The sequence below is a fragment of the Hippopotamus amphibius genome, chromosome X, assembly GCF_030028045.1.
Source record: "Hippopotamus amphibius kiboko isolate mHipAmp2 chromosome X, mHipAmp2.hap2, whole genome shotgun sequence".
NCBI lineage: Eukaryota > Metazoa > Chordata > Mammalia > Artiodactyla > Hippopotamidae > Hippopotamus > Hippopotamus amphibius.
In genome coordinates, this window is record NC_080203.1 from 76,608,479 (window position 1) to 76,621,340 (window position 12,862).

The 12,862-nt window shown below is 39.2% G+C and overlaps 1 protein-coding gene across 8 annotated transcripts in view; it reads right to left on the minus strand.

Annotated features, from left to right (window-relative positions):
• Window positions 1-12,862, minus strand: part of TAF1 (TATA-box binding protein associated factor 1) — a 68,313-nt gene that overhangs the window by 46,051 nt on the left and 9,400 nt on the right. For all 8 annotated transcript variants that reach the window (XM_057719244.1, XM_057719239.1, XM_057719240.1 and 5 more), the window contains 14 exons: window positions 11,951-12,127; window positions 11,464-11,591; window positions 11,259-11,366; window positions 10,967-11,140; window positions 10,355-10,528; window positions 10,018-10,122; window positions 8,003-8,203; window positions 7,692-7,833; window positions 7,181-7,311; window positions 6,449-6,529; window positions 2,168-2,317; window positions 1,869-1,988; window positions 1,371-1,546; window positions 590-768 (listed from right to left, as the gene is read on the minus strand). In XM_057719244.1, the coding sequence (XP_057575227.1) occupies window positions 590-768; window positions 1,371-1,546; window positions 1,869-1,988; window positions 2,168-2,317; window positions 6,449-6,529; window positions 7,181-7,311; window positions 7,692-7,833; window positions 8,003-8,203; window positions 10,018-10,122; window positions 10,355-10,528; window positions 10,967-11,140; window positions 11,259-11,366; window positions 11,464-11,591; window positions 11,951-12,127 (2,046 nt within the window). The remainder of the gene's footprint in view (window positions 1-589; window positions 769-1,370; window positions 1,547-1,868; window positions 1,989-2,167; window positions 2,318-6,448; window positions 6,530-7,180; window positions 7,312-7,691; window positions 7,834-8,002; window positions 8,204-10,017; window positions 10,123-10,354; window positions 10,529-10,966; window positions 11,141-11,258; window positions 11,367-11,463; window positions 11,592-11,950; window positions 12,128-12,862) is intronic.

The window sequence follows — 12,862 nt, forward strand, 5'->3', positions numbered from 1 at the left end:
ATGATTTTTCTCCTCTTTTCATTCCCAATGACCACATCCCAAACCAGTTTAGGTCTTCATCATCCTCACCCTCAACTTATGCAATTTTGGGTTGGTGATTTTAAACTCTTTTTAGGGTCTAAGACTCCTTTGAGAATCTTCTTAAAGCCATGGATCTTCTCCTCAGAAAAGGCACATTTGCCCAGAATTGTACATGTGATTTCAGAGGGCTCGTGAACAACCCCCCAAATTCATCCACAGATTCTGTATTTAAAAATCTTACCCTCTAGATTCTGTATTTAAAAATCTTACCCTCTAGGATGAATGCTCAGAAAGCTCAATTGATGTACAGCATTGATAGCCCTGGCTTGGCCAGGCCTAATACAGACAGAGGCAGTAGTGGACTGGCAGTATCTCTTCAATTTGTGCCCCACAGACAAACCTAGAGTCCAGTTTGCAGAATCTTTCTACCTCATCTATAGGCTTTTCTACACACTCATTCCCTACTTCTTCTGCCTCCAGCTTTACCTCGGTTATTAGTGTGCAGTTATTTACACATTTTCAAACTTTCTTTTCCTTGTCTGTCTGTCTGTGAAGTCACTACCCTCACCCAGTAGCATCCGCTGCAGTTCCTTCCTCTCCTGCTCCTCCCGTTCACGTGATAGCTGAGAGCTGGTTTTCTTATTCTGCAACATGTTCTCAATGTTCTTTCCCATTTCCTCAAAGTCACTGTCTTCAGCTGAGCTGCTATCTGTGTCAGTTGATAAGACTTCAGTTGATGACAAAACCCTAAAAACAAAAAACAATGTTAAGAGAAGGGGAAACATAAAAGTGTAGAAAGAGCTGAAGAAATACACTTTTAGTTTAGGCAAGAGTAGGAAATTGACAAATCAACCTTAAAAAAGAAATATTCAAAATCCACTAAGACATGGGACCCTGAACAGAAAAGCTCCACAAAATTTTCCTAGAAATTTAGTCAACAAGGCAAGTTCAAAATATGAAATAGTACAGCAACTCTCTCATAATTCCTGGAAAAAGCCTGAGAAATAAATCAGTACATTGGTCATTTTTAATAGGGCATTACCATCCTCTAACCACTAAGCCTTAAAAAAAATCCCTACTGTCCCCTATCATGACTGTAATGGCCACCAGGCCCAAGTAGGCCACAAAAGTTGCCATGGAACCTAGCACTTCTTGCCATTCAAAACCTTTGCCAAATTGCTTTGAAGGGAGTAGGTACTCCGGCGGTATTATGAATAGATACCACCCTGAAATTTCAGATACCTGACCACCTAGTCACATTATTAGGTGACTTTCTCTTCACTATAAAATAATGTCTGGGACCCCTCCCCTTTCCAGCTTGGATTTTCTGCAGCACTAAAACAACACACTTGTTCTGCAGGTCGAAGATGCGCTGACATTCCTCTTTGTAACGCTCCTGATGCTCAGCCACAGAAAACCTTGATCCGCGGGCAAATTTACTCATGGGTCCCTCTCCAGAGCGGGCCTGTTCTGTTGACATTGTGCGTACTACGTCAATCACTTCCCAGCGGGACAACTTCTTAATCTAGAAGAGAGAGAGAGACACACACACACACACACACACACACACAAATCATTGAGGGATTTCAAAGGACAAACCAGGGCACACGGTTAGAGAGTTAAACCAAAAACAAAAACAAAACGAAAAACAAAAACAAACATAATCACCCAAAGCAGGTTAAACAGAAAGCTCTGGGAAAGCTATCTCCTGAAAAAGTATCTAAGATCCAATCTACCACAACCTACACTACAAATTTCTCCAGACAGTTCCTAACATCTGCCTCCAAGCTTTTCCCTCGCTATACAAAGCCCCTAGGGGCCTCTAAGTTTTCCTCTTCCATACCCACCTCTTCCTCAGGCACACCAAATTTACGTAGAAGTTGCTTGGCATTTTTCAGTGAAAGGCGACGGAGGTCTGCATCTGTTCCTGTCACTGTCTTCTTCACTGGCTGAGGCTCCTTATCATCCTACCTCAGAAACAAAACAAGACAGAATCCTAGTCGGCTGAACTCTTTATAGTAGGCATTTAAGTCACCCTGTCAACATATTACTGGCTTTCCAGATCCCCACCCATGCGTCTCCACTCCTTAACCTCTATTTCTTCCTCCCTTTATTTTTTACCCTCTAGAGATGCATACAGTCTCACCTTCTGCTGTGTTGGTTTGTTTGGAATCTTCACATAGGAGAATCCTTCACCACACCCTGTGGGATCTGCCACCCCAGTCACCTCCAGGAGACACTTGCCCTTCATGGCAGCAATGAAGGCCCTCGTGGTGTTCCAAGGAGCAGTGCGAACCTGAGGTATAGAAAAAGATTCAAAGGGTGATGGGAAACATTTGCTCTATGTCTAGCCATACTTAGAAGGTGGGGAAAATTAGAATGTATAATTTGATGCTTTCTTGAACTATCCACAGAGATCAGTAATTACATAAAGCTGCCCAGTACTCAGCCTGCTGTTCTTTCCTATGGTACTTAAGTCATGATAATAAATAGAGGCCAAGATCTCAGTCAGTGTAAGTAGGAACATGTGGAACAGTGGTACCCACTTCAGCTCCGTATCCCTTGGGATTGAATGAGAGTTCTCAAAGACAGTGTTGCCCCCACCCTCAAGATGCTCAAAGAGTTAAGTTAGATTGATGACCACATTTGATTATCCAATTGCTCAAACACTTTCTTTAGAATAACCTATATACTCTCACAATTAGATGACAACCACGCTTTACAAAGCACTGGCCCCAGTCCTAGTAGCAATAAACCAAAGTGTGTTCTACTTCTGCCACTGGTTTGCTCAAAAAGGCCTATTCTCTCCTGGGACCCTGAACGGTGTTCATCAACCCCATAAAATAATCAGGCAATTAAGACAAGGGGAATGTGCTTGTCCAAACAGACCAGTCAAGAGTATATATGATTAGCTAGAAAAAGCAGCCAATTCTCCATTCGAGATTCAATCTTGAAGGCCATTCAACAGAATCTTTACTTTTGGAAATTCTTAGACATCCACTCATTGTTCACTCCAACCTCAAAAGAATAGTACAACAATGCTTCTTTACTCACTCTGCCGGACCTCATTGACAATCATTCACTCATTTAGCAAACATTTATTGAATATCTACCACATGCCAAGCACTACTTTCTCAAGGACCTCAAGTTAGTGAGGGAGAGACAAACAAACCAACCAAATTCAATACTACATGATCAGTGCCATGACAGGAAAGTAAAAAGTGCTATATGTACACAAAGAAGGAAAAGATGGTGATCCAATCTGAATGAAGGGTTGGGAGTGAGGACAAGAGTTGGCAAAAGCTTCCGGGAGAATATAACTTGTAGATGAAGGTCAGATGATACAGGAGTGGAGAGAAAATATTCTAGGCAGTAGGAATAGCAGTTGCAAAATTCTAGAAGGCAACAGAAAGAAATTTAGGAAACTGAATGAACTTTAGTTATGTTTGGACATTAGAGTATAAGATGGGCAGTGACAGATGAGAGAAGGTGAGAGTTATATTACAATACAAGACCAAAATCATGTAGAGCCTTGTGAATCATGTTAAGGATTTCTTCCCAAAAGAAATGAGGACCCAAAGGAAGTTTTTGGGCAAGAGAGTGATATGATCAAATTTTTGTTTTAAAAGATCATTTAATTTTTTGACAAATGGTACTAAAATAACTGGACATTCATATGCAAAAAAATAAACCTTAATCTACACCTTGCACTCTAAACAAAAATTAACTCAAAATGGATCTAAACATAAGATCTAAAACAATAAAACCTTTAGAAGAAAATATAAGAAAAAACCTTTGCAACCTTGAGTTAGATAAAAATTTCTTAGATATAACACCAAAACCACAAGCAACAAAGGAGAAGATTTACAAGTTAGACTTCTGCTCTTCATAAGACATTGCTAAAACAATTAAAAGACAAGCCTCAGATTGGGAGAAAATCTTGTAAATCACATACCTGATAAAGGACTTGGATCTAGAATACATAAAGAACTCTCAAAACTGAAGAAAATAAGCAACTAATTAAAAATAAAAATGGGCAAAAGGGATACAGACCCTCAACCAAAGAAGATAACTGGGTGATAAATAAGCACACAGAAAGATGCTCAACATCTTTAGCTATTGGGAAAATACAAATTAAAACTGCAATGACAGACCACTTCATACCCACTATAGGCGGGCAATAATAATATTAATAATAAATGGAAAATAACAAGTGTCAATAAGGATATCGAAAAACTGGAATCCTCACACACTGCTAGTAGGAATGTAAATGATACAGCCACTGTGGAAAAGTCTGGCAGTTCCTCCAAAGGTAAAACAGAGTTACCATACAACCCAGCAATTCCATGTCTAGGTATCTACCCAAGAAAAAAAAGAAATATATGTCCATATAAAGATTTATACATGGATATTCAGAGCAGCTTTATTCATAATAGCCAAAAACTGGGAACAACCAAAATATCCTTTGACAGGTGATTAAACAAACTGTGGTACATCCATACTATGGAATATTATGTGGCAATAAAAGGAACAAACTATTAATACACACGACCACCTGGATGAATCTCAACATAATTAGAGTGAAGAACACAGAAGAGAAAAAACACATACTTTCAACAAATGGTGCTGGGAAAACAGAATACCCACATACAAAATAACAAAGGTGGACCTTTACTTTACACCATACAAAAAATTAACTCAAAATGCAACAAAAACAAATGTAAGAACTAAAAATGTAAAACTCTTAGAAGAAAAAACAGGGGAAAAGCTTCCCAACACTGGATTTGGCAATGATTTCCTGGAAATGGAACCAAAAGAACAGGTGACAAAAGTAAAATTAGGTAAACTGGACTACATCAAAATTTAAAATTTCTCTGCAACAAAGGACAACAAAGTGAAAGGCAACCTACGGAATGGGAGAAAGTATTTGCATAACATATGTCTGAAAAGAGGTTAACATCCAGAATATACAAACTCCTACAAAAACTCAACCACAAAAAAACAAACAACCCAATTCAAAAATGGGCAAAGGGCTTGAATAGACATTTCTCAAAATAAGACAAAAAACGGCCAACAAACACATGAAAAGATACTAATCATCAGGGAAATGCAAATCAAAACCACACTGAGATACCACTTCACACCCACTGAGATACTTATTTATCAAAAAAACAATGAATAACCAGTGCTGGCAAAAGTGTGGGGAAATTGGAACTCTTAACACCATTGATAAGAATGTAAAAACAGTGCGGATGGTTTGGAAAACATTATGGAGCTTCCTCAAAAAACTATTATAAAAACAGAATTAGCATATGATTCAGTAATTCCATTTCTGGGTATATATGAAAAAGAATTGAAAGCAAGGGTCTTGAAGAGATATTTGCACACCCATATTCATAGCAGCACTATTCACAACAGGCAAGAGGAAGAAACAATGCAAATGTCCATCAATGGATGAATGGATAACCAAAATAATATTCTGTGGTGTGTGTGCATATGTATATATTTTTATACATATATGTGTATATACATATATACACACACACACATATGTATGTATTTTAAGGCTGAATATTATTCAGCCTTAAAAAGGAAGGAAATTCTGACACATGCTACAACAGGAATGAACCTTAAGAATATTATGCCAGATGAAATAAATCAGTGACATAAAAACAAATACTGTATGACTCCACTTAGGTGAAGTACCTAGAGTAGTAAAATTCATAGGGATAGAAAGTAGAATGGTGGTTGCCAGGGGCTGGGGGAGGGAAAAATGGGGAATTACTGTTTAATGGGTAATAGAGTTTCAGTTTTACAAGATGAAAAGAGTTCTGGAGATAGGTTGTATGACAATGTAAATGTACTTAACACTATTGACTACACATTTAAAGATTAAGATGGTAAATTTTATGTTATGTTTATTTTGCCACAATTTTTTAAAAAAGGTACGTGTGGGGCTTCCTAGGTGGCGCAGTGGTTGAGAATCCGCCTGCCAATGCAGAGGACATGGGTTCGATCCCTGCTCCAGGAAGATCCCACATGCCACGGAGCAACTAAGCCCGTGCGCCAAAAAAAAAAAAAAAAAAAAAAAAGGTACGTGTAACTATGATTCCATTTACCTAAAATTCTAAAAAATGCAAACTAATCTACAGTGACAGAAAGCAGATCAGTGGTTGTCAGGGGACAGGGAGGGTAGAGAGAAGGGAGAGCAGAAAAAGGGATTTCAAAGAGGCACAAAGAAACTTGCAGGGGTGACAGATACACTCATTATCTTGTCACAACAATTTCACAGATATAAACATATATCAAAGCATACCAAATAGTACACTTTAGACGTGTGCCGTTTTATTGTATGACAGTCATCTCAATGAAGCTATTTTTCAAAAAACAGATAAATGGGACGTACGAATAAAGATTAAAACCTTACCTCATCATCAATCTTCATCTGGAAATCTTCCTCATTTTCCTCTTCTGGAGCAAAAAAGGACTTCTCACCATAGCCAGCATCCTGGAATAGGAGAAATCCATGCATAAGACAAAACACAAGTTTCACTGAATACCAAGTACAGAACACCAAAGCACATTTTGCATAGAGAATGGATTCTGTAAAGTCTCAGGTGTATCTATCACCATTCTACATCCTTAGGCTAATATATGTAGAAAGTTAAGGCCCATAAAGAAGCTGAATAGAGACGCTCATTAACTCAATAGGACAGAGTTGTGCTATCCCACCCCAGCTAGATCTTTCCTATTTTGGCCTGATAAGGACCTTATGCTTCTCTAAACCACACGTCCAGCACTATTATCATCTCTGCCCACCTGGAAGGCTGTGGAAAACAACTAAGTAGTACTTTCCCTGCTTACACACCTGTCTTACAAAGAATAGAGATTAAAGCTATCACCCAAATTAATGAGCAACCATTTTCAAAGCAAAACAATATGCCCTAAGTCCCTCACTAAACCTTCCCACTGGTATTTAGCTACAATGCATTTTACCCCAGAACTGATGTACACAAGAGTACCTCATTCAGTTTGACTTTTTAAATGTTTGGTAATAATATAGTAACCATCATTCCTAAACCAGTGAGAAAAGTCTTCATCCTCATCTCTCTGAAAAACACCCGTAAGTATAGTTAGTGCCTAAGAGAAAGGTGTTCACCTTCAGTCGCTGCTCTGCAGCTATCATGCTATAATAAGCACAACACTGCTCTGGAGACACCATAGCTCTGATCTCCTCTTCAGTTGGTAAACGAAAATCAGACTTTAGCACCCACCAGTTTGAGTCCATGCCTAGAAAAGAGAGAAAATGAGACCATTCTGAATTCCAAAGGCCCTTTCATTGACAGCAATAGGGACAGCACCCCAAGACTAAATCAGGCAATGTCCTAGAAGGTATCAGGCCTAGCCAGTTAGCCTGACTGTCTGGCCAAGAAAAGCCCTGCTGCTAGGTTTCCTACATCTCATATAAGACATCCAACAATCACACTGAATTTCCTGACAGACAAAATTAAACAGCAATCAGAGCCTCTGTAATTAGAAGATTTGCTATCTCCTTTTGATGACTTTATTTTTTTCCTATTTTAGTAGCTGTATGCTTATCTTTTAACTGGAAGCCCTAATTCCTTTGTTGGAGAGAAGCAGAGAGGACATATAATGTCACAACTGATGACCTGTGCGTTTGAAGTCAGCGCAGAGCTTTAGCCTCTTCCGGATGCTGCTTTCTGAATGGGAAGGAAAGGCTTTTTTTATATCTTCCATTCGGATCCGCCGTGGCCGATCTTTACTCTTCCAGAACAGGCGGTAAATAAAAACCTGCCCAATAAACCAAAATTTTTTCATTTGGGAAAATAAGGATAAAAGTCCTCACCAAGGCCCCTTCCCCTGCTAAGCCCCTATATGTTTTGATTTTTCCTGACGTGCCCCCAAATCCACATATCCTTTTACATACATCCAGACCCCCTCCCTATCCTCTCATTCCTACCTGGAGAAAGTCTCGAATATGTGTATTGGCTCTTTTGGAGTTGGGCCCAGGAACTTCAAACAAGGGGCACTGCTGTCCAACCACAAAAATATCCACTAATTCCCGAATATAGTAACCTTGTCTTGTGCGAATGATAAGGAAGTCAGTTTCTGGCATCTTATGAAGATAAATTGGAGCACGAAAAAGGTTGTTCTCAAATGCCTAACAAAAATAAAAACACAAAAGTTACATACAGAGAAGCCCTGGAAATTTAGTAAACCAATGAGAAAGGAAAATTAAGCTTGTTTGTTCTCTATCCCCATTATGCCATCTAAGGTCCATCAAATAACATAAACAAATTATAATATGGAATATCAAACAGGAGCGGACAGATAACTTTTTACCCACTGGCTACCTTTAAAAGCCAGTAGTGGGGAAACTACAGGATTTGGATTCAGATGACACTGGCTCTGCTACTCACTGTATGATGTCAGATAAGTTATTTGATATCTATGAGCTTACTTTTCCTCATCTACAAAACAGAGATACTTAAAACGCCTACAGCTCACAGGATTGCGATGAAGATTACACATGAAAATCACTTTATAAACTAACAAGTACCATACTACTACCCTAGACCCCAGAATAGGCCCTGACATAATGTAAGAGCAAAACATTTGTTAGGTAAATTAATAATAAAAAAAAAAACTAATGAATTAGAAAGTGTGTTAGAAAAGACAGACTAAACATGCAGGACAGAAACATTTGAGCTTGTTTAAGTAGCAGACAGATGAGGATCAACTATCATAAGAACCTGTGACTCTAAGGAAAGACTTCTCAAAAAAATCAGAAAAGTAGACAGAAAGAGGGAAGATCTTCAATACATAGGTGTGGAAAGAAAATTCTAAATGTGAAAAAGAGTTACAAGGGGAGATGAAAAAGGATCTCTAAGAGACTACAAAAGTAGCCACAAAAGAAGGGGATGGATTGGTAGAAAATTTCAACAGAAAGTTACAGTGATAGGAACGGTATGAAGGTGATACAGTTTTCCCACGAAAAATCTGGTGGGAAATGGACTACAGATGTAAAGGATAAAAAAAAATAATGTGCTTAGTAGATGCTTTAGGAGAATAAGCAATAGAAACAAAGGCATAAACTAGGTACAAGAACAGGTAAAATGGTTAAGATTGTCAAGAGAAACAAAGTGGGGCGGGAGTGGGGGGAAAACAAGGTAGGAGAGTGCTAAAGATTTCCTCACATCATATTGTGGACCTCTATACCTTCCCTTAACAAAATACATAAAAGCTAGGTTACCAGAGGGCATTTCTATACCCATCAGAACAAATTGGGGAAAAAAAACATTTCACTACAGCTGGGGACTGTAAATAGCACAGTTCAGGTGTGGTTCAATACTCAAAATGACCACAACTAATATAATCAAAACATACCAATCTTACACATACAAATTAAACACTCATAAATTAACTATGCTAAATTATTAATCCCAAGTTGACTTCCCTATGCCACCTAGATGTTTCTGGACTTCTTACCACCATGTATTTTCTTTTTTTTTTTTAATTATTTATTTATCTATTTTGGCTGCGCTGTGTCTTAGTTCAGCACACAGGATCTTCATTGTGGCATGAGGGATCTTTAGTTGTGGCATGCAGACTTCTTAGTTGCGTCAAGCGAACTCTTAGTTGCGGCATGCATATGGGATCTAGTTCCCCGACCAGGGGATTGAATCTGGGCTACCTGCACTGGGAGTGTGGACCACCAGGGACGTCCCCACCACTATGTATTTTCAAAAAACGATTTCAAATTTAACTTATTGAATAACATAATAAGGAGCCAGTTTTAATAAAGTGATGCAAAAACATTTTTGGATTATAATCATTTTTAGTTTATATTGCTCTTTCCCATACTTGATGTATAAATAGTATCTCAATCAACTAGAAATGGTTCTTTCTGGGCTGACTAGCTCCTCATCTGTCAATTCCCTTAGAAAAGAGTTACAACAGGAAGTAATTCCTCACCTGCAGTAACTGTCCAGGATGGAGCGAGCCTAGAAAAGGAGATGTATGGCAGTAAACAGTTTCTCCATATTTACAATCTGGGGCTCCGGGATCTTTTCCGGGTTTCTATAAGGAATGTAGCAGACCCAGTTACTATCCCAGAATATAATCAATAAACCTACACAAAATATCCCATGAGCATAGCATTCTATTAATAGTACTAACTGCAATATAGATACCATTCCTCTCTCCCAATAAATTTCTAGTATAAAGAAAACAAAATACACATTCACATATGATTGCTGGATATTTAACTACAGCTATATTAACAACAAAGATCTTCTGAGCAGAGACTCACCCGCTTATAGTAGTTTTTTATCTTGGTTGCCATGCCAACCTGCATCATTAATGGTCCATTTTCCTCACTATATTCTGCAAGAATAAGATCTCCATCTTTGCCTGTGAGGTCCTGAGGAGTGCGCATGAAAAACATCTCTCCACCACCTGAAGCTTGTCTCTCTTGCTCTCTCATCTGCCGAGAACAAAGACAATATAGTACAGCTACTGACAGGACAATAATTACATACAGTGATGTTGTTCATTAGGACATCCATGCCTTTTTTTCAATTTCACTGCAAAAATTCTCAAACATAAAGTCAAAGCTATAAACACTTATTATCTCACCACTTAGATATAACTTTACATTTTGTCATATTTGTTTTACCTATAACTATCTCTCAATAGATTTTGCTGAACCATTTTTGAAAGTTGCAGTTATCATGGCACTTCACTGTATTTTCACATGCATTTCCCAAGAATAAGGACATTCTCCTAAATAACCACAATAACATTCTATCACATCTAAGAAAATAAACAATTTCCTAAAATCATCTAATATCCAGTCCATCTCCCCCATTTGTACTCCAATGTCTTTTATAGCTGTTTTTTTCTAACCAAGATTCAATCATACCTTAGCCTTCTTTTTGATGTGCTTTAGCAAGGGCTGGACTGAGTGGGGACCTGGCTGAGATAGTGCCCCGAAGGAGTACTTCTTCAGAGGTGGGCGATGGAACTGCCGGAGTTTAATGGGCCCCATGTGGGTGGGGAAGAAGGGCTGCCGTAATTCCACGGCAGGAATTGAATGCTAAGACAGAAATATAAGGGTTCAAATTAAACTCCAAGCCTAGGCAAGACTTACCCATATCCTCCATCAAAACAAAGCAGTGGTTCCCATTCACCATAGAAAAAAATGCTACTTTTACCTGGATAATATTTCCTCCAAAGGTGCCTCGAAGACCTTGTTGCTTAGGGTAGTAATATTCATCATTGGAGAGATTCCATGGATCTTTCACTTCTGGCTGAGACATGTTCTAATGATAGGGCATCAAATAAACCTTAGTCAGACTTCCCTTCTCCATTACCTTTCACTGCTCTTCTAAACACCAAACCCCTTTTCCCTTCCCAGACCTGCTGTGGTTCCTCCTTGATGACTCCTGTTTTCCCTAACAGAATTCGACTCTTCTTCAGAGATGATTCCTTCTTACTCTCCTTGGAGGGGGAGTTAGAAGTAGCCTCTTCCTTTTCATCCGGAATTTCTGAGGAGGAAATAAAAGTCACCCCGGAGTTGTTATCCCTGAAGATTCACCTTTCCTACTGATACCTTTGCAATTCCTAACCAGATTTCTCATCCCTCTCCAGTCCATGATTAACTCCAACCAAACAACACTCTTGACATCTCTAAGGTACTACTTTCCAACATTCCCACATTATGAGTTTTCCCTAAACAATACACAAATACTAGAAACTGACAGCCACAAATTTGCTGTCTCAAACTACTATCTAGAAGCTTCTAGTCTTGACCTTCCCAACCCTTCTGATTTCCTCCTGCCCCCTGACATTAACATAGCAAGCTGTCAATTATGGAGGAAGAACACTGACCCAGCCAGTACCATACCCAAAATGAGGTTCTCATCATTGGGATCAAGTGTCAAAATAGGAGGCTCCAAGATCCGGGGCATGGACTGAGCATCCCAAATGATATTGTCCTCCCAGCGTCCATACACCAGCTCCTCATTGTCAATAGGAAAAATGGAGTACCAAGGCTTGTCATCATCCAGGGTTGCTGCAAAACCTAGTCAAAACATGAGGCAACAATAACAAACAAAACATTTATGTCCCCTTCAATTCTAGCAAAGGGAAAAGGAGCAAATGCTAACAGTTACTCATGTGGCTACTGAAAAGGAACCTAGTGGATACAGTGTATTTCTCACTTTTAAAAATGCTACAGGGACTTCCCTGGTGGTGCAGTGGTTAAGAATCCGCCTGCCAATGCAGGGGACACGGGTTCGGATCCCTGGTCCGCGAAGATCCCACATGCTGCAGAGCAACTAAGCCTGTGTGCCACAATTACTGAGCCTGTGCTCTAGAACCACAAGCCACAACTACTGAAGCCCGTGTGCCCTAGAGCCCGTGCTCCTCAACAAGAGAAGCCACAGCAATGAGAAGCCCATGCACTACCACGAAGAGTAGCCCCTGCTCACTGCAACTAGAGAAAGCCCACGCACAGCAATGAAGACCCAATACAGCCAATAAATAAATAAATAAATAAAAATTAAAAAAATTAAAATTAAAATGATGCAGACAAAATGTTCACTGCAATGTTTTTTATTTTTTATTTTTTTAATTTATTTGTTATTTATTTATTATTTATTGGCTGCATTGGGTCTCTGTTGCTGCACACGGGCTTTTCTCTAGTTGTGGCGAGGGGGGGCTACTCTTCAATGTGGTGCATGGGCTCCTCATTGCAGTGGCTTCTCTTTGTTGCAGAGCACGGGCTTTAGGTGCGTGCACTTCAGTAGTTGTGGCA